Here is a 21,913-nt window from a genome sequence, read left to right on the forward strand (position 1 = left end):
GGTGTCCGCAAAAGAATTAAAGAGAGCGGTCAGTAGAGGTGTTACCTGTGCACAAAACGTCTTGTAAAAAGGCGCCGAGAAGCCATCTGGTCCCGGTGCTTTTGCCACTTTGAGGCGCGAGATGGCTGCAATCACCTCTTCCGGCCGGATAGGTCTCTCCAGGAGATCCGACTGTTCCGGGGTCAATGTAGGGAGGGTGACCGAGGCCAAGAACCTCTCACATGCTTCCGGGTCATGAGCCGACCCGGTGTACAGGGAGGTATAAAAAGTGCTAAATGCCCCCGTGATATCCGCGTCCTCAGTGGCCATCCGTCCATCTGGCAAGACAATCTCCCGCACCGCCTGTTTCCGTTTTTTCTCCCGAAGGGCATGACCCAGCAGGCTCCCGCAGCGGTCTCCCCCAGTGTAGTATAGGTGTCACACCCTCAACGCAGCGTATTCCGCGCAGTCTTGATCCAGTGCTGCCAATTGTTGTCTAGCTTGTAGTAACTGCCTCCAGACCATCGGCGCCCCGGTCCGCTGGTGTATACGTTCAAGTTCCCGCGTCCACATCGACAGCTCCTCCCACTTCCCTGCGCGCTCCACATTCTCGGCAGCCGAGATTGCTATAAACTCGCCGCGCAGAACCGCTTTTAACGCCGCCCAGTGAGTGGCTAAGGATGTAGTGTCAGTGCTGTTGTGCACCAGGTCGTCAGTAATAGCCCCCCGGACCTTCCCCACCACTTCGGCGCGGTGCAGCAGCGAGTCGCGTAGCCTCCAGAAGCGCGGTGCGCGCGAGAGCTGGGGCAGGGAAAACACCACTACCATGTGGGAATGATCAGAGAGGGATGCAGCCCAAATCTCCACCTCCGTTGACAGAGCTTGAGCGAAGGGGAGGCCAAAAAAGAATCCAACCGGGCATAGGTTTTGTGGGCATTTGAGTAGTTAGTGTATTCCCTTTCAGAGGGATGAAAGCGGCGCCACAAATCCACGATGCCCATGTCCGTTAATCTAGCCAGCCCTCCGGCAGAGAGTGTCCCAGCCTGAGTGGAGCGCTGCGCTGACCTGTCCTGCACCTTGTCCATAACCAAGTTCAGGTCACCTCCCATCAGAACATGACGATCAGGAGACGCGGCCATCTCTGTGAGTGCGGAGTGTAGAAACTTCTCCTGGCCTTCGTTTTGGGCATAAATAGAACAGATCGTGAAGGTCTCCCCCCCAAGGGAGAATCTATAAGACAACAACCGCCCCTTCACCTCCGTCCCCCTCTGTAGGACCTTGCCCCTGAACCTCTGGGCTACCAGAACAGCCACCCCCGCGGTTTTAGTGGAAGAGGAAGAGTAGAACTGGTGGGGGAAATAGCGCGAGCGCATCCTATGGCAGTCCTTCAGCAATAGGTGTGTCTCCTGGAGCAGGCATATATCGGCCTTAGAGGCCTCCAGAAGGGAAAGGACGGCCCTCCTTTTCACTGGATTGTTGAGTCCCCGCACATTAAGTGTGAGGATGCATAGCTCAGTCGGTGGCATAGGGAAATGTGTGCACCACCCGGACCCCTGTCAGGGCGGAATCAAGCATTGGCCCAGTACACCTCTCACACCTCTGTCTCCTCCCTGAGGCGCACCTAGAAGCCAGTGTTGCGCTAGAATCTGCGAGAGGCAACGCCTTAGCGCCGAAAAGAATCTCTGGACCTGGACCCTGCCCCACCCGCAACCTCAGCCCACCCACAGCCACCCCCGCAAGAAACAAGAAGCAGCCAACAAAGCAACACAATCAACCCCCCCCCCTCCCCTGGTCAACCAGCCGACCAGCCCCCCCACTTCCCCAACCTGAAGGATACAAAAAACAGTCTTGTCCATCATCCACAATTGTAGATGCACAGTGAAGGTCACTATCGGGAGAATGTGTCTGAATCCATTACTTCCTCCCCCGCCACCGGCCCGTCTGGCCCCATCCCCTCCTATCTCATCAGTGCCTCAGAGTGTCGATATCGGTGGTCACCCACTATCAGGACCCGCCAGTTCCGTCGCTGCTGTCTCCACCGCCGCCCGTTGACCCTCCTTGATCTCCAACGCGGGCGGACGTTTCGGCCTGCGCCTTCTTAGTTGCTGTTGCCACTGCCCAGTGGAATCCGCACCAGTCGCCCCCGGACCAGGCGGTCCCTCTTCCTCCTTCGGCTCCTCGAGGCCTAAAAGACAGCATGCTTCCCTGAAAGACCGCAACTGGCAAACCTTATTGTCCAGCCTAAACACCAGGCGAAAGGGGTGGCCCCAGCTATATGAGATGTTGCGTCGTCTCAGTTCCGCAGTGACCGGTCTGAAGGACCGCCGCTTTTCTAGAGTGATGGCCGCCAGATCCTGATATAAAGATGGCGAGTGAATTCCAAAGGAGATAGTTCCCATCTCGCGGGCCTTGCTAAGGATCTCTTCCTTGGTACGGAAGTCTTGCACACTGACTAGGATATCCGCCGGCAGGGCCGAAGCAGCTTTAGGTGGGCCTGCCCGATGCGCCCTGTCCAGGTGGAGTGCGGAGTCCGCTGGTCTGCCCAGGATATGGTTAAAGAGGCCTTGTGTGAAGTGGAAAAGGTCATCCGTGTCGGGAGACTGCTTCACCCCCCGGATCCTGATGTTATGCCGCCGGGATCGGTTCTCCAAATCTTCGACGTGAGATTGAAGGTCCACCTGTTGATCATGTATAAGGATGATTTCCTGCTGCAGCGCCTCTATTTCGATGTCACACCTGTCACCTTTGGTCTCCAAATCAGCCACCCTTTCTCCTATGGCATCAGTGTCGCGGCGTACCTCCCTTATCTCCTCCTGTAGCTCCCTCTTCAAAGCGTGGATGTCCTCCCGTAGACCAGTGAAGAGGGATTCTAGAAAAGTCTTGGTGATGGGCTCTTCGGCATTCGCCATTCCCGAGGAAGGGGAGCCAGTGGCCTTCTTATCCGCACCAGCCCGTTGACCAGACGTGTTGGGGTCTGCCTGCTTTCCTGTTGTGTTAGGGGTGAATAGGTCCTTAATAGTCCAATCTTTCGGATTTCTTACCGAGGACATGTCCCCCGGGGCCCCGTAGCCGGGTCTCAACTGGTGTTGCGCGGCAGTGTGGGCTCGGGCAGCAAGCACATATGGGGGACCGAGCCCCCACTCGTAGGGGCCGCCGACTGCCCAGAGAACCTCGCCGTGGGACCCACTGGAGATCCCACCGTCACCACACTGGCGGCAAGAAGGTGCTCTCCCGGCCTCCGACCACTCAGCAAGACCCTCGCGGCTTCTTTGGGTCACTCGCCACCGTTACCTGTTCGCTGCTCCAAGCCCCAATTCTGATGCGGGCCTCTAACTACCCGCGGGGCGCACCACCGCCGGTCTCCGCTCGCTATGCCGGGGCCAAACAGGATCCCCCAGGACACCACACAAGGGGCAGTCTTTGCTCGGGAATGTGCTCGGTATGATGCCCAAAAATGGCGGCCACCCGCTCTCGACATTGTAGGCCGGGACGGGCCCACCAACTAGGCCCCGGCTCCCACGATCGACTTCTCCGCCCTGCTTCTAGATGGGCGCCCCGTCCAGTCAAGACCCCCGGTGTCCAGCGGGCAGGACCGTGCCACGCCGCGGTGCCTCTCCGGCTCACCAGTCCACGTGGTCATGCAAGCTGGCAAGCTGGCCCCTGTCGCTCCCCTCGACCACACTCCGCTCCTCACCTCGGGCCAGGGATCTCCGGAGTTGACGTCCAGGCAGCGGCGCTCCGCGGACAGGCCCCCTACACAAGGCCACACCGTATCCGTCCTCCCCCGATCCCAACAGCGGCCGCCTCCGCCGCAGCAGATCTCGTGTGGGTCCACAGTAGCCCCCGGGCGGTGCAGCTCCGGGGGCCTCACGCAGAAAGCGCACAGGCCGGACCCACCCGCCGCGCACCGGCTCTCGCGTAGCAGGCTCCCGCCCGAGGTGCTCTCAGGCCGGGCCCGTTCTGCTGGGATCCTCGGCCACGCCCCGCGGCTCCACTCTCCTTTGGGCCAAACCAGGCCGCTCCCGCGTCGGCTATCCCACTGCGGCCCCGTGAGCCCCGGCGCTCCGCCCCACGTCTTGCTGAGGTCAAACCCCACAGGGCAGTAGATGCTCTCCAGCGGGGCCCAAATACGGGGGATGAGGCGCTATGGAAATGCTTTGTTAGCGGCCGGCGGCGGGAGCTCCGAGAAGCACGTCCGCTCACACCGCCATCTTGGCCACACCCCCAGAATAGCAAAAGAAGACTTTTAAAGGGGGGTCTTGTCCTTCCAGATGTTCTTTGGTATGCCCTTGCTTTCCAGTTAAAAAACATCCGTAGTCTTCTCTCTAAACCAGATGAATCCAACTGGGGGAAGATTATGGGGATTATGGCTCATCAGGAAGGGGTTCGGGCCCGGTTTTCTGTACAAGTTTGGGGCCCCAAAGTTCTATAAGAAGGTCCGCCTCAAGGTTCTGAAACTGGCTCTCTTGGTTTGGAAGAGAGTGAAGGCAAGATGGGGCATAAAATATTATTCTGAGTTTGCCCCAATTTGGGAATCCCCTGGTCTACCAATATGCCTCAAGGATAGTCTGTCTATTCCTATTAGGAGGGCAGGAATAACAGTCTGGTCAGACCTGGTAACATCGGAAGGGGTTCTTCCCTGGGAGTTGCTGTGGTCGAGGATTGGGGACTTCTTTTCTAGATTCAAATATATACAACTCTGTTCCTAGTTCTCCGCCGAGAAGGTGAACATTGGCGGTAATTGGGACATTGAATCAGCCCTCCAAACACCTGGGTATAGGAAAAGGGAAGTGGGTTATTGGTATAGAAGAATGCTTGAGGTGGAGGAACTCCAGGTACCCTTGTTGCATTTTGTCTGGAACTCGTCTGCTTTAGAGGCCGCTTCAGGTGCATTATATGAAACATCTCTCCAATACCTATACAGATATGTCAGGTCCGCCTCTCTTAAGAAAAAACATTTTTTTGCCTTGAATAGGTTGTACTACACTCCGAAAAAAATAGCTACGTTTGCCACATTGCCACCTTGTTGCCCCAGATGTGGAACATTAGAGGCTGACGATATTCATGTATTTTATGAATGTTCCAGCTTAGACCTTTTTTTGGGCTAATGTGGAGAGGACTATGGAGGGCATTTATAAGGTTAAATTTAGTTTGAACACAGTTAGAATCTTTTTTGGGTTAGACACTGATCTTATTTGTGGGTTTAGGGAGACACAGGTGGCTTTATTTTTTAACCTTATTCTTATCGCTCGCAGAGAGATCTGTAAGATATGGAAGGACTCGAACCCCCCCTTATATGAGAATTGGCTCAGAGCTGCGCTGAGAATTGCACGGTTGGAACTGGGTATGACACATAATGTAAATAGCACGATGTGGAAACCTCTGATAGAGTAGGGAAAAGAAATGAGGCTGGTCTAAAACCTCAGGGTCCTATGATTACACCACGACCTGAACAAGGGGGTAAGCCAGGCCGGCCCTAGGCATAAGCAACAACTTCAGCCCGGGGCGCCCAGGACAGAATGAGGGCTGCTAGTGTTTATTTGCATTTGCCAACGGTGAAATGAGGATCTAAAAAAAAGAAAAGAAATAAAAAACAATACCCTCTTTTGCAAAATTCAAAAGACAGCTTAAAGTCCTGTTCCTTGTTCGTTCCCTAGTGAACCAATAGGAGCTGCCGGAGCGTTGAAGCAGGCACCTCACACCGCTTCGACTGTGTCCTCAAGACTTCTACCTCTGCCTCGTCCCATACCCCATACTCGTCACTTCTCCCCGGAAGTGGAGCTCTGCTCATGACATCAACTTTCCTCTAAGACTTTCCAAGACCTCAACGCCTCATGGTTACTCTACGAAATGGAACTCTCCATTCATGATCTATACTATTAATGTATTATGTGATTTTCTGCAACAGGACTGTTGTAAAGCACTTCAATACCCTTGGGTCAGGCCAGCACTATATAAAACTTCTTAAATAAAATAAATAGATGTAGTTAGGACTTTACATATATTCAGAATTCTTATGACAGGATCCCAGTCTTTCTACATGCGTTAAAAACTCTCGCTCATTGACTTCTGCCAAACTTGACACACACAGCCATACACACCTCAACACATTAAAAACAAAACATAATATCGCACTGAATAATGAACCCAATGTTTCTCTCAAAGTCTTCTGATTACAGGAACTATGAACAGGGATACACTAACTATCTCATTTTGAATAACTTCTGGGCCGTAAAGCTCTTCACAGGGTGCCCAATCATCTCATGGTCAATGAATATCTATGACATATGGGAGACTCAAGGGGCCCTTCTTCACACTCTGCAGGGGGCGGCACCATTTTGTGGCATGCCACTGCCAGAACGGACAGTCTGCTCCCTATATTACCATCGCCTTTCAGATGTATTTCAACCTTTAAGGGACCGCGTCGCACCATCACCTCACCACTAAAAGTGAAAATATACAACTCTAAGGCCGGATTCTATGACCCTTTCTAATCTTATTAAAATTAGGCCCGTCTTTCCTTCCTCCTTTCGCGTCCAGTTAGGAATTCTTAATTGTTTACTAATTGTTTCAGTGAGTGTCAGAGTGTGGCTATGCACTCTTAGCTCATATGTTTTAGTTCCTACATATTTTTATTTTTACTATCCTTTTTTACTCTCTGGTTCCCTTGTTTTACTTTTTAGTCAGGGTATTACAAAGTAGGCAGCTGGGACAGTGAAAAAGTATGTGTATGCCTATATGACCCCTCTTTATATGGCTTTCATAGTATCATGTAGATTCATTTGTGGATATTCCTATTATAATTTTCCCTAATGTAAAATCAAAAATCAATAGAGAACTGTTAACAAAACACTAGGCCTGGGCGATGAACTCTGCTCTGTTCACAGAGTTTGCAGAAATGTTCGCATCCTGGTGAGCGCGAGGGGGGAAAATGCAATGCTAGACCACTTCCCAACAAGATTTCTCAGCGCTGGCGGTTGCGAATGGTCGCTAGTGCTTGCTTTGAGAAACCTTCCGTTCAGGGCTGGAGTTGCGATACCACGCGGGTGGAGGGCGTCCCCCACTTATATTACCGGGAGCTCGATAACTGGAGCAAATGGAGCCACTTATTCACTCTTTGGCCTCTCTAGGGCGAGATTGGAGCCCATTTAGGAAGGCTGCTGATGCGCTGGCTCTCTGATGCAATCGCATCTAAGGGGTGAGCGAGGGGAGGCAATTAGTCTGATGGTGCAAGGCACCTTTCGTGACGTCACTTCATGTCGTGACATCAGCGTCCCCCCACTTCTTTTTTTAGGACTCGTGCCCTGCTTCCGTTCGAGTTGAGGAAGCTGACACTCGAGTAGAACTTCTACAAGAGCAGCAGAAAGAAGCAGCGCCCTCTTGCGATGCGTGAGATGCCATTTGCGCTGTAAACAGTGCAGGACTAACACCCGGAGTTACAAAATCAGTGCGAACTGCGCAAAGGAACGCACTCCACCAGAACTCCATGCAGCGAGGAGGAGATTTTGTGCCACTTCGCGGAGGACTACAAAACGCACGAATACTGAATGCAGCAGCTTCTAATGTCAGCCAGCAAGCAGGACCAAACCCCCTGCACGCATGCTGACCTCTCCAGCCCTTCCGGCCTCGGTAGTGGCACATTCAGGTGAGTGCATCGGCTTTTTACATATCTTTCGAGGGAGAAACTTTTCTGTTTTTTCTCATTGAACTGAAATGTCAATGAAACTGTGTGAAGGAGTGGAGAAGTGTGGCTCAATGAGTGGAGAAGTGTGGCTCAATGATTAGAGCAGCAGACCCTGATGCAGAGGTCTAGCCCGGGACCAGGGTTCAATTCCCCGCCTCGGCGAGTCTTGGGCTCAAAAATTCCACGGACCCGATAATTCTCGCCTCGATGCCTATTCCAATCATGGAGTCCCACTCTGCAACTCTGGGCAATAGCTTGATTAATCTCCACAACGGCCCCCACAACGCTAAGGATGCCTGGCCTCCACCTTGGGGGTGCCCAGGAGTGGGCGTCTCACAGGGAAAGCCAGGATGGATTCCACAGCGGTATTCGTACAAGCGCCTTGAGACCCTTGTGGGTGAGTAGTGCACTATACAAGTATCAATTTACAAGGAGTTTTATTCAATTTGGATTCGTATTAATAGTTTGCAAATTTTTCTATTAACTTTGAAGATTTTTTGTAATTTAGCAGATTTTTCTTCTTGAGCCATTTAGTAGTGATTTTAATTTTGATATCATCACCCGACACCTCGGACAGAGCTCTGAACTTGAGTTTGACCTTGCGGTGACCTTGGCGCCCTCCAAGAAACCTCTGGCCTGCCTCAGCTGGTGAACAGATGTATGAGGAGTCACGGAAGCTCTGCTAACAAGAATCACAACCTTGGCTTCTCTACAAGTCCCTCCTGGCAGCCGGCCCCTTGGAGCCCTAATCAATGTAATGCATCCTGTTTAACACCAATATAATGCCGCTCATCGTTCTGTAAACACTGGGAAAAAGAGGCGGGAAGGAGTACACAGCAGCACGGGACCCGAGGAGCCGAGAGCCGCCCTAGTGGACACTTATGCAGTCTGGCGGCGCCTTGCCCACGCCGAAGAGGAAACATGTGTTCCAATTTTATGAGAATATATCGCGAAGACATAAAAGCAATGTAAGGGGTGAGAACTACTCTCTCCCTCCCCTCTCAGGAGCCCCTCCGAGCTGCGGCCACATAACATGTTGAGCAGGACGAGAAAGGCAGTCAGTAGCCAGCTTTCGGGGCTCAGTCGACTGATCCTTCCATTACAAGGATCCGTGAATGAGCCCATGTCACAGGATCGACTCAGCTTTTTATCCTTTCAAGGTCGATACAACGAGCACCATTGAGTTGGATAACAAACGTTTGTCTTCTAGCACCAAGAAGCTGTCTTGTGAGTGTCGAAATGCTCTACAGCATGTGATGCACCAGTTGAGTCGCCTTCTCTTGGCGATTCCGTCCGGCTGGTGGTACCGCTGGCAGTGGTAGGGCCATGCCAGCCAGCACTGGTAGGACTATGCCAGCCAGCAGTCGTAGGGCCATGCCAGCCAGAAGTGGTAGGGCCATGCCAGCCAGCAGTGGTAGGGCCATGCCTGCCAGCAGTGGTAGGGCCATGCCAGCCAGAAGTGGTAGGGCCATGCCAGCCAGCAGTGGTAGGGCCATGCCAGCCAGCAGTGGAAGGACAGCCAGGCAGCAGTGGTAGGGCCAAGCCAGCCAGCAGTGGTAGGGCCATGCCAGCCAAAAGTGGTAGGGCCATGCCAGCCAGCAGTGGTAGGGCCATGCCAGCCAGCAATGGTAGGACAGCCAGACAGCAGTGGTAGGACCATGCTAGCCAGCAGTGGTAGGGCCACGCCAGCCAGCAGTGGTAGGGCCATGCCAGCCAGCAGTGGTAGGGCCATGCCAGCCAGCAGTGGTAGGGCCATGCCAGCCAGCAGTGGTAGGGCCATGCCAACCAGCAGTAGTAGTACAGCCAGGCAGTTGTGGTCGAGGAGCGGGCGCTGAGCCAACAACCCCCTTCAAGAACCTAAAGATGTCCCGGATCTTAGTAGCTGATGAGAACGGGCGAGCTCTAATGAGGACAGTCCTCTGTCTATTTGAAGAGTTCTGGCCTCATTTAAATCCAAATAAGCATTTTTGGCCCAATCTGCAAAGCCATAGGAGCACCCAAGTTCGTTTTAGGTGCACAAGTGGCTTAAATGATGATTGTAAATTAATTTTTTGCAACTGTCAAAAAGTGACTTTGCACTATGAACTCAATTAATTCACACATAATATATAGTAGCCCATTATGGACTTCTATTACCGAATGTGCATCTCCTCCAAGAGGCATGCATGGACGTCACGTTCCAGAGAGAGTGCCATGGCACTTCGGTTAAACCCCACAAAGTTGTGACTTTTGGAGCACTCACAGCTCCATCACAGAACATTATCCTTTTTTTCTGGCACTGGTCACAGCAGGGGTGACCAACAAAGGTCTAGAAGGGACACTTCGATGGAAGAATTTAAGAATATTCACATACAATACATCTGCATACATTGAATGTAAATGAAAGCAGTTATAATTGCAAATCCTGACCGTGCAGGGCCCTTACTAGACTCCTTCCGTTCACATTATTGGCCAGCTCCAGTGTTTACTGATACTACATTCGGAGTGCGCATGCGCTACAGGCTTTGTATGCCAATCATCTCAATTAGAAGCAGCAGAGTTGCAGCTTTGAACAAGCTTTGGGCAACACCTCGCCCTACATACATCATCGTATCATCCAGCGCACAGGCAAGAGATGGGCGCCTCTTGTTAGTCTTAAACCACCTAACGTCCTCGTCTGGAATAAGCAGAACTCTCCTACCCTTTAGGCCTTACTACCCTCTGACGGGACATGAGGATATTAAGGGTGACACAATCTACAGAGAACATTAAAATACTTTCATTGAATTTTAATGAACAGTTATGTACTCCTTGTCCCAACCTTCTTTTCTAGGTCTGCCTACAGAGAGCTTTAGCTATAGACAAACCTTTTATCATCAGTTTTACACAAAAAGTACAATAAGAAGATATACAGAGAGAGTGTGCTTTGGATCTGCATCTTTCAGTCAATGGCTTGCATACTTTTTTCATGATTTGCCATTGGTTGGATGGGCTGCCCATCAAGGCATTGGCATGTAGTAGCTTGATACCTTGTCCTTCCCTTTTTTTTCTGTAGCGCAAACTAGACCCGAGACATGGGGTATCAGAGCGCTTTAGATGAGCACCAGTTTCTTTACAGAAGGACACATTCATTTTTGTTAAGCATTGGGAGATTAAGTGATTTGCCCAGAATCACAGGATGTTGAGCGTTGCTGCAGAGACTCGAACCTGGTTCCTCAGCTTCGAGGTCAACTGCTCCAGCTGTAAGGTTACTTGGTGATGGGGTTTCAGATAACCTTTTGCTAGACTGTGGATGGGACATGACATCTATCTTACAATTGAAAGCTATCTTACATTCTCTGTTTTATTCACTTTTCTGACACAACATTTTAATTGCCAGTTATGGTCTCTGTTCAGGAGGTGCTTCTGTTTGGATGCCTTATACCAAGGTTCTCCAAAGTCGGTCCTGGAGTGTCGGATCCATGCCCCAGCACTCACCTCTGAGGCCATCATGCAGCAGCACTCACCTCTGAGGCCTTCATCAGAAGCACTCCCCTCTGAGGCTATAGAACAGCAGCACTCACCTCTGAGGCCATCATGCAGCAGCACTCACCTCTGAGGCATTCATCCAGCAGCACTCACCTCTGAGGCCTTCATGCAGCAGCACTCACCTCTGAGGCCATCATGCAGCAGCACTCACCTCTGAGGCCTTCATGCAGCAGCACTCACCTCTGAGGCCATCATGCAGCAGCACTCACCTCTGAGGCCTTCATGCAGCAGCACTCACCTCTGAGGCCATCATGCAGCAGCACTCACCTCTGAGGCCTTCATCAGAAGCACTCCCCTCTGAGGCTATTAAAAAGCAGCACTCCCCTCTGAGGCCTTCATGCAGCAGCACTCACCTCTGAGGCATTCATCCAGCAGCACTCACCTCTGAGGCCTTCATCAGAAGCACTCCCCTCTGAGGCTATAGAACAGCAGCACTCACCTCTGAGGCCATCATGCAGCAGCACTCACCTCTGAGGCATTCATCCAGCAGCACTCACCTCTGAGGCCTTCATGCAGCAGCACTCACCTCTGAGGCCATCATGCAGCAGCACTCACCTCTGAGGCCTTCATGCAGCAGCACTCACCTCTGAGGCCATCATGCAGCAGCACTCACCTCTGAGGCCTTCATGCAGCAGCACTCACCTCTGAGGCCATCATGCAGCAGCACTCACCTCTGAGGCCATCATGCAGCAGCACTCACCTCTGAGGCCATCATGCAGCAGCACTCACCTCTGAGGCCTTCATGCAGCAGCACTCACCTCTGAGGCCATCATGCAGCAGCACTCACCTCTGAGGCCTTCATGCAGCAGCGCTCACCTCTGAGGCCATCATGCAGCAGCACTCACCTCTGAGGCCTTCATGCAGCAGCACTCACCTCTGAGGCCATCATGCAGCAGCACTCACCTCTGAGGCCATCATGCAGCAGCACTCACCTCTGAGGCCTTCATGCAGCAGCACTCACCTCTGAGGCCATCATGCAGCAGCACTCACCTCTGTGGCCTTCATGCAGCAGCACTCACCTCTGAGGCCATCATGCAGCAGCACTCACCTCTGAGGCCATCATGCAGCAGCACTCACCTCTGAGGCATTCATGTAGCAGCACTCACCTCTGAGGCTATTAAACAGCAGCACTCACCTCTGAGGCTATTAAATAGCAGCACTCACCTCTGAGGCATTCATGCAGCAGCACTCACCTCTGAGGCATTCATCCAGAAGCACTCACCTCTGAGGCTATTAAACAGCAGCACTCACCACTGAGGCCTTCATGCAGCAGCATTAACTTCTGATGCCATCAAACAGCAGCACTCACCACTCAGGCCTTCATGAAGAAGCGCTCACCTCTGAGGCTATTAAACAGCAGCACTCACCTCTGAGGCTATTAAACAGCAGCACTCCCCTCTGAGGCCATCATGCAGCAGCACTCACCTCTGAGGCCTTCATGCAGCAGCACTCACCTCTGAGGCATTCATCCAGCAGCACTCACCTCTGAGGCCTTCATCAGAAGCACTCACCTCTGAGGCTATAGAACAGCAGCACTCACCTCTGAGGCCATCATGCAGCAGCACTCACCTCTGAGGCCTTCATGCAGCAGTACTCACCTCTGAGGCCATCATGCAGCAGCACTCACCTCTGAGGCCTTCATGCAGCAGCACTCACCTCTGAGGCATTCATACAGAAGCACTCACCTCTGAGGCCATCATGCAGCAGCACTCACCTCTGAGGCATTCATCCAGCAGCACTCACCTCTGAGGCCTTCATCAGAAGCACTCCCCTCTGAGGCTATAGAACAGCAGCACTCACCTCTGAGGCCATCATGCAGCAGCACTCACCTCTGAGGCCTTCATGCAGCAGCACTCACCTCTGAGGCCATCATGCAGCAGCACTCACCTCTGAGGCCATCATGCAGCAGCACTCACCTCTGAGGCCATCATGCAGCAGCACTCACCTCTGAGGCCATCATGCAGCAGCACTCACCTCTGAGGCATTCATCCAGAAGCACTCACCTCTGAGGCTATTAAACAGCAGCACTCACCACTGAGGCCTTCATGCAGCAGCATTAACTTCTGATGCCATCAAACAGCAGCACTCACCACTCAGGCCTTCATGAAGAAGCGCTCACCTCTGAGGCTATTAAACAGCAGCACTCACCTCTGAGGCTATTAAACAGCAGCACTCCCCTCTGAGGCCTTCATGCAGCAGCACTCACCTCTGAGGCATTCATCCAGCAGCACTCACCTCTGAGGCCTTCATCAGAAGCACTCACCTCTGAGGCTATAGAACAGCAGCACTCACCTCTGAGGCCATCATGCAGCAGCACTCACCTCTGAGGCCTTCATGCAGCAGCACTCACCTCTGAGGCCATCATGCAGCAGCACTCACCTCTGAGGCATTCATCCAGCAGCACTCACCTCTGAGGCCTTCATCAGAAGCACTCCCCTCTGAGGCTATAGAACAGCAGCACTCACCTCTGAGGCCATCATGCAGCAGCACTCACCTCTGAGGCCATCATGCAGCAGCACTCACCTCTGAGGCCTTCATGCAGCAGCACTCACCTCTGAGGCCATCATGCAGCAGCACTCACCTCTGAGGCCATCATGCAGCAGCACTCACCTCTGAGGCCATCATGCAGCAGCACTCACCTCTGAGGCCATCATGCAGCAGCACTCACCTCTGAGGCATTCATCCAGAAGCACTCACCTCTCAGGCCATGAAACAGCAGCACTCACCTCTCAGGCCGCCATACATCAGCATTAACTTCTGATGCCATCAAACAGCAGCACTCACCACTCAGGCCTTCATGAAGAAGCACTCACCTCTGAGGCCATCATGCAGCAGCACTCACCTCTGAGGCCTTCATCAGAAGCACTTACCTCTGAGGCTATAGAACAGCAGCACTCACCTCTGAGGCTATTAAACAGCAGCACTCACCTCTGAGGCTATTGAACAGCAGCACTCACCTCTGAGGCCATCATGCAGCAGCACTCACCTCTGAGGCATTCATCCAGCAGCACTCACCTCTGAGGCCTTCATCAAAAGCACTCACCTCTGAGGCTACAGAACAGCAGCACTCACCTCTGAGGCCATCATGCAGCAGCACTCACCTCTGAGGCCTTCATGCAGCAGCACTCACCTCTGAGGCCATCATGCAGCAGCACTCACCTATGAGGCCTTCATGCAGCAGCACTCACCACTGAGGCCATCATGCAGCAGCACTCACCTCTGAGGCCATCATGCAGCAGCACTCACCTCTAAGGCCTTCATGCAGCAGCACTCACCTCTGAGGCCATCATTCAGCAGCACTCACCTCTGAGGCCATCATGCAGCAGCACTCACCTCTGAGGCCTTCATGCAGCAGCACTCACCTCTGAGGCCATCATGCAGCAGCACTCACCTCTGAGGCCATCATGCAGCAGCACTCACCTCTGAGGCCATCATGCAGCAGCACTCACCTCTGAGGCCATCATGCAGCAGCACTCACCTCTGAGGCATTCATCCAGAAGCACTCACCTCTCAGGCCATGAAACAGCAGCACTCACCTCTCAGGCCGCCATACATCAGCATTAACTTCTGATGCCATCAAACAGCAGCACTCACCACTCAGGCCTTCATGAAGAAGCACTCACCTCTGAGGCCATCATGCAGCAGCACTCACCTCTGAGGCCTTCATCAGAAGCACTTACCTCTGAGGCTATAGAACAGCAGCACTCACCTCTGAGGCTATTAAACAGCAGCACTCACCTCTGAGGCTATTAAACAGCAGCACTCACCTCTGAGGCCATCATGCAGCAGCACTCACCTCTGAGGCATTCATCCAGCAGCACTCACCTCTGAGGCCTTCATCAGAAGCACTCACCTCTGAGGCTACAGAACAGCAGCACTCACCTCTGAGGCCATCATGCAGCAGCACTCACCTCTGAGGCCTTCATGCAGCAGCACTCACCTCTGAGGCCATCATGCAGCAGCACTCACCTATGAGGCCTTCATGCAGCAGCACTCACCACTGAGGCCATCATGCAGCAGCACTCACCTCTGAGGCCATCATGCAGCAGCACTCACCTCTAAGGCCTTCATGCAGCAGCACTCACCTCTGAGGCCATCATTCAGCAGCACTCACCTCTGAGGCCATCATGCAGCAGCACTCACCTCTGAGGCCTTCATGCAGCAGCACTCACCTCTGAGGCCATCATGCAGCAGCACTCACCTCTGAGGCCTTCATGCAGCAGCACTCACCTCTGAGGCATTCATACAGAAGCACTCTCCTCTGAGGCCATCATGCAGCAGCACTCACCTCTGAGGCATTCATCCAGCAGCACTCACCTCTGAGGCCTTCATCAGAAGCACTCACCTCTGAGGCTATAGAACAGCAGCACTCACCTCTGAGGCCATCATGCAGCAGCACTCACCTCTGAGGCCTTCATGCAGCAGCACTCACCTCTGAGGCCATCATGCAGCAGCACTCACCTCTGAGGCATTCATCCAGCAGCACTCACCTCTGAGGCCTTCATCAGAAGCACTCCCCTCTGAGGCTATTAAACAGCAGCACTCACCTCTGAGGCCATCATGCAGCAGCACTCACCTCTGAGGCATTCATCCAGCAGCACTCACCTCTGAGGCCTTCATCAGAAGCACTCACCTCTGAGGCTATGAAACAGCAGCACTCACCTCTGAGGCCTTCATGCAGCAGCACTCACCTCTGAGGCTATTAAACAGCAGCACTCACCTCTGAGGCTATTAAAGAGCAGCACTCACCTCTTAGGCCTTAATGCAGCAGCACTCACCTCCGAGGCCATCATGCAGCAGCACTCACCTCTGAGGCCATCATGCAGCAGCACTCACCTCTAAGGCCTTCATGCAGCAGCACTCACCTCTGAGGCCATCATGCAGCAGCACTCACCTCTGAGGCCATCATGCAGCAGCACTCACCTCTGAGGCATTCATCCAGAAGCACTCACCTCTCAGGCCATGAAACAGCAGCACTCACCTCTCAGGCCGCCATACATCAGCATTAACTTCTGATGCCATCAAACAGCAGCACTCACCTCCGAGGCCATCATGCAGCAGCACTCACCTCTGAGGCATTCATCCAGAAGCACTCACCTCTCAGGCCATGAAACAGCAGCACTCACCTCTCAGGCCGCCATACATCAGCATTCACTTCTGAAGCCAACAAACAGCAGCACTCACCTCTGAGGCCACCATGCAGCAGCACTCATCTCTGAGGCTATTAAACAGCAGCACTCACCTCTGAGGCTATTAAACAGCAGCACTCACCTCTTAGGCCTTCATGCAGCAGCACTCACCTCCGAGGCCATCATGCAGCAGCACTCACCTCTGAGGCCATCATGCAGCAGCACTCACCTCTGAGGCCATCATGCAGCAGCACTCACCTCTAAGGCCATCATGCAGCAGCACTCACCTCTGAGGCTATCATGCAGCAGCACTCACCTCTGAGGCCATCATGCAGCAGCACTCACCTCTGAGGCATTCATCCAGAAGCACTCACCTCGCAGGCCATGAAACAGCAGCACTCACCTCGCAGGCCATGAAACAGCAGCACTCACCTCTCAGGCCGCCATACATCAGCATTCACTTCTGAAGCCAACAAACAGCAGCACTCCCCTCTGAGGCCACCATGCAGCAGCACTCACCTCTGAGGCATTCATCCAGAAGCACTCACCTCTCAGGCCATGAAACAGCAGCACTCCCCTCTGAGGCCGCCATGCAGCAGCACTCACCTCTGAGGCATTCATCCAGAAGCACTCACCTCTCAGGCCATGAAACAGCAGCACTCACCTCTCAGGCCGCCATACATCAGCATTCACTTCTGAAGCCAACAAACAGCAGCACTCACCTCTGAGGCCATCATGCAGCAGCACTCACCTCTGAGGCATTCATCCAGAAGCACTCACCTCGCAGGCCATGAAACAGCAGCACTCACCTCGCAGGCCATGAAACAGCAGCACTCACCTCTCAGGCCGCCATACATCAGCATTCACTTCTGAAGCCAACAAACAGCAGCACTCCCCTCTGAGGCCACCATGCAGCAGCACTCACCTCTGAGGCATTCATCCAGAAGCACTCACCGCTCAGGCCATGAAACAGCAGCACTCACCTCTCAGGCCGCCATACATCAGCATTAACTTCTGATGCCATCAAACAGCAGCACTCACCTCCGAGGCCATCATGCAGCAGCACTCACCTCTGAGGCATTCATCCAGAAGCACTCACCTCTCAGGCCATGAAACAGCAGCACTCACCTCTCAGGCCGCCATACATCAGCATTCACTTCTGAAGCCAACACACAGCAGCACTCACCTCTGAGGCCACCATGCAGCAGCACTCATCTCTGAGGCTATTAAACAGCAGCACTCACCTCTGAAGCTATTAAACAGCAGCACTCACCTCTTAGGCCTTCATGCAGCAGCACTCACCTCCGAGGCCATCATGCAGCAGCACTCACCTCTGAGGCCATCATGCAGCAGCACTCACCTCTAAGGCCTTCATGCAGCAGCACTCACCTCTGAGGCCTTCATGCAGCAGCACTCACCTCTGAGGCCATCATGCAGCAGCACTCACCTCTGAGGCCTTCATCAGAAGCACTCCCCTCTGAGGCTATAGAACAGCAGCACTCACCTCTGAGGCCATCATGCAGCAGCACTCACCTCTGAGGCCATCATGCAGCAGCACTCACCTCTGAGGCCTTCATGCAGCAGCACTCACCCCTGAGGCTATAGAACAGCAGCTCTCACCTCTGAGGCCATCATGCAGCAGCACTCACCTCTGAGGCCATCATGCAGCAGCACTCACCTCTGAGGCCATCATGCAGCAGCACTCACCTCTGAGGCATTCATCCAGAAGCACTCACCTCGCAGGCCATGAAACAGCAGCACTCACCTCTGAGGCATTCATCCAGAAGCACTCACCTCGCAGGCCATGAAACAGCAGCACTCACCTCGCAGGCCATGAAACAGCAGCACGCACCTCTCAGGCCGCCATACATCAGCATTCACTTCTGAAGCCAACAAACAGCAGCACTCCCCTCTGAGGCCACCATGAAGCAGCACTCACCTCTGAGGCATTCATCCAGAAGCACTCACCTCTCAGGCCATGAAACAGCAGCACTCACCTCTCAGGCCGCCATACATCAGCATTCACTTCTGAAGCCATCAAACAGCAGCACTCACCTCCGAGGCCATCATGCATCAGCACTCACCTCTGAGGCATTCATCCAGAAGCACTCACCTCTCAGGCCATGAAACAGCAGCACTCACCTCTCAGGCCGCCATACATCAGCATTCACTTCTGAAGCCAACAAACAGCGGCACTCACCTCTGAGGCCATCAAACAGCAGCACTCACCTCTCAGGCCGCTATACATCAGCATTCACTTCTGAAGCCAACAAACAGCAGCACTCCCCTCTGAGGCCACCATGCAGCAGCACTCACCTCTGAGGCATTCATCCAGAAGCACTCACCTCTCAGGCCATGAAACAGCAGCACTCACCTCTCAGGCCGCCATACATCAGCATTCACTTCTGAAGCCAACAAACAGCAGCACTCACCTCTGAGGCCATCATGCAGCAGCACTCACCTCTAAGGCCTTCATGCAGCAGCACTCACCTCTGAGGCATTCATCCAGAAGCACTCACCTCTGAGGCCTTCATGCAGCAGCACTCACCTCTGAGGCCTTCATGCAGCAGCACTCACCGCTGAGGCTATCATGCAGCAGCACTCACCTCCAGGCCATCATGCAGCAGCACTCACCTCTCAGGCCGCCATACATCAGCATTCACTTCTGAAGCCAACAAACAGCAGCACTCACCTCTGAGGCCATCATGCAGCAGCACTCACCTCTAAGGCCTTCATGCAGCAGCACTCACCTCTGAGGCATTCATCCAGAAGCACTCACCTCTGAGGCCTTCATGCAGCAGCACTCACCTCTGAGGCCTTCATGCAGCAGCACTCACCGCTGAGGCTATCATGCAGCAGCACTCACCTCCAGGCCATCATGCAGCAGCACTCACCTCTGAGGCCATCATGCAGCAGCACTCACCTCTAAGGCCTTCATGCAGCAGCACTCACCTCTGAGGCCATCATGCAGCAGCACTCACCTCTGAGGCCTTCATGCAGCAGCACTCACCGCTGAGGCTATCATGCAGCAGCACTCACCTACAGGCCATCATGCAGCAGCACTCACCTGTGAGGCCATCATGCAGCAGCACTCACCTCTAAGGCCTTCATGCAGCAGCACTCACCTCTGAGGCCATCATGCAGCAGCACTCACCTCTGAGGCCATCATGCAGCAGCACTCACCTCTGAGGCATTCATCCAGAAGCACTCACCTCTCAGGCCATGAAACAGCAGCACTCACCTCTCAGGCCGCCATACATCAGCATTCACTTCTGAAGCCAACAAACAGCGGCACTCACCTCTGAGGCCATCAAACAGCAGCACTCACCTCTCAGGCCGCCATACATCAGCATTCACTTCTGAAGCCAACAAACAGCAGCACTCCCCTCTGAGGCCACCATGCAGCAGCACTCATCTCTGAGGCCACAATACAGTAGGACTCACCTTTGAGGCCACATCTGCACTCACCTCTGAGGCCATCAAACAGTAGCACTCACCTCTGACACCCTCACTCATTCGCCCACCACTATAGCTCGCACCAGGACTCATCTGTGAAGTGCCTCGTCCAGGGTACTTTACGTCTTCCCCTTCTCGCCTGTACTCACCTCATTATTACATTTCTCATCTCTCCCCCAGGCAGATGCCCCATCCTCTTTCGAGCCCTCAGTCCTGCCCAGAGTGCCAGGCATGCCTTTAGCCCTGCCTGGCTCACCTCAGCCCTGTCCGGGGTGCCTAGGTCGTTGCTGCCCGGAGTTCCATTAGCCTCTCCCAGTGTGCTCTCAGCCCTGCCCGGTATAACCTCAACCCTGTCCGTGGTCATTGTCAGCCTGGCCCGTGAATCCTCAGCCCTGACCTGGCCTATTGTCAGCTTGCCCGGTTTGACCTCTGTCCTGCCAGTGTTTATTGTCAGCTTGCCTGGTGTGACCTCTGCCCGGCCCGGGGTTGTTGTCAGAATGCCCGGTGTGCTCTCTGCACTGCCCGGCGTGCCTTCGGTGACTGTTGTAAGCCATGCCCGGTGTGCCCTCGGCTCTCCCCTTTGTTGTTGGCAGCCTTGCGCACTCTTTCCCATGTGCCCTCCGCTCGGCGTGCCCTCAGCTCTGCGGACCCTGTCGCATGTGTCTCCGCTCTGCGTGCCCTCAGCTCAGCGGACCCTGCCCCTTGCGCCCTCAGCTCTGCGCCTGCGGACCTTGTCCTTTCTGCCCTCAGCCCTGGTACCCTGCTCCGCGTGCCCTCCGCCCTGCACACCATGCCCCGTGCGCCCTCGGCTCCGAGTGCCCTCAGCCCTCACCTCTTGAGGTAGTTCCTTCCGTACAGGATCTGCTGCAGTAAAGTCACCAGTCCGAAGGCGCAGAGGAAGATGAAGAAGAGGCTGCGGTTCCCCAGCAGGTCCCTGCCGGCGGAGGGGTCCGCGTACCCCATGCTGCAGGCTCCGGTGCTGGGGTCTGTGGGGGGCTATCCTCGCTGCTCCTCCTTGCCTCCCGCGGCGCCGGGGGGGGGGAGGTTGGGGGGGCGAGAAGGGGGGGAGAGCGTCCTGAACTCCGGCTCCGACTCCTGCAGAGTGCTGAAAGTTCCTGCTGGTGTGAGACCTCCCCGCGGCGAGCAGCTCCGAGGCGCCTCGTGAAGTCTGTCGCTTCTCGGCGCTGCCTGCGGCTCCTGCCAGCTGCGGGCGCCCCTTACAGCCGCCCTACGGTGGCTAACACACCCACAGCTCCTCGAGCAGTCCCATCGGCGGTGGGCGCTATCTCTTCTTTTCCTGCAGCTCTTTCTAAAACCCTTGGCCGCAGTGCGTTTTCCCTGCGAGTCCTTCGGTTCCTACTGCCGGTGGATGCACCCCTCACTCCCGCACCGCCTGCCCCTCAGACGCCCGCATCCCTCTGCCCGGAGGTGCTTGTGCGGGCGGCAGTAGCCTCTGCTCCGGGCGGCCCATGCTTCCCCTCCAGCGACCCTGCCTGTCCTTGGGCGGCTGCGGGGGCCCGGGCCGGTGCGGTGCGCAGCGCCCACCGGGGGTGCTATAGCAGGAGCTCGGACACCCCCGCTAGCACAGAGCCCCCCGGGGGCCCACTGGATGGGCCAGCGATGCAGACAGCCCGGCGGACGGGGGGCAGCCTGGATCCGATCCCTGCAGCGGCAGCATCCTTCTGCGCGGAGAACCGTGAGGGGGAGTGTGACCGTGTGAGCCTCGTGTGTCCTATCCGGCAGCAGTGTGTGTGCACGGAGGGTGGGACCAGCGGAGCGGCGGCAGTGTGGACTGCGAGGCTGTGCCTGTGCCTGTGTGCGTGTAACCGAGGGACGAATGCAGGCAGCAGCACCGCGGCGTCTGTGCCCTGACTGCAGTGCCGGCCTGCAGCGTGTCTGTGTGCACTCGGGAGGGGTGCTATCCGAGGACCCTAGGCAGCAGCACTGTTTGTGTGCACTCATGAGTGGTGCTATGCGAGGGCCCTAGGCAGCAGCACAGGCTGTGTGCACTCATGAGTGGTGCTATCCGAGGGCCCTAGGCAGCAGCACTGTTTGTGTGCACTCAGGAGTGGTGCTATCCGAGTGCCCTTGGCAGCAGCACAGTTTGTGTGCACTCAGGAGGGGTGCTATCCGAGGGCCCTAGGCAGCAGCACTGGTT

At 54.6% G+C, this 21,913-nt stretch overlaps 1 protein-coding gene across 2 annotated transcripts in view; it reads right to left on the reverse strand.

Annotated features, from left to right (window-relative positions):
- Nucleotides 1–21,541, reverse strand: part of ST8SIA5 (ST8 alpha-N-acetyl-neuraminide alpha-2,8-sialyltransferase 5) — a 410,270-nt gene extending 388,729 nt beyond the window's left edge. For both annotated transcript variants that reach the window (XM_086960349.1, XM_086960348.1), the window contains exon 1: nt 20,588–21,541. In XM_086960349.1, coding sequence (XP_086816475.1) covers nt 20,588–20,718 — 131 coding nt within the window. In that variant the 5' untranslated portion in view covers nt 20,719–21,541. The remainder of the gene's footprint in view (nt 1–20,587) is intronic.
- Between the last annotated feature and the right edge of the window lie 372 nt (nt 21,542–21,913).

Source organism: Lissotriton vulgaris, chromosome 3_1 (assembly GCF_964263255.1).
Source record: "Lissotriton vulgaris chromosome 3_1, aLisVul1.2, whole genome shotgun sequence".
Taxonomy (NCBI): domain Eukaryota; kingdom Metazoa; phylum Chordata; class Amphibia; order Caudata; family Salamandridae; genus Lissotriton; species Lissotriton vulgaris.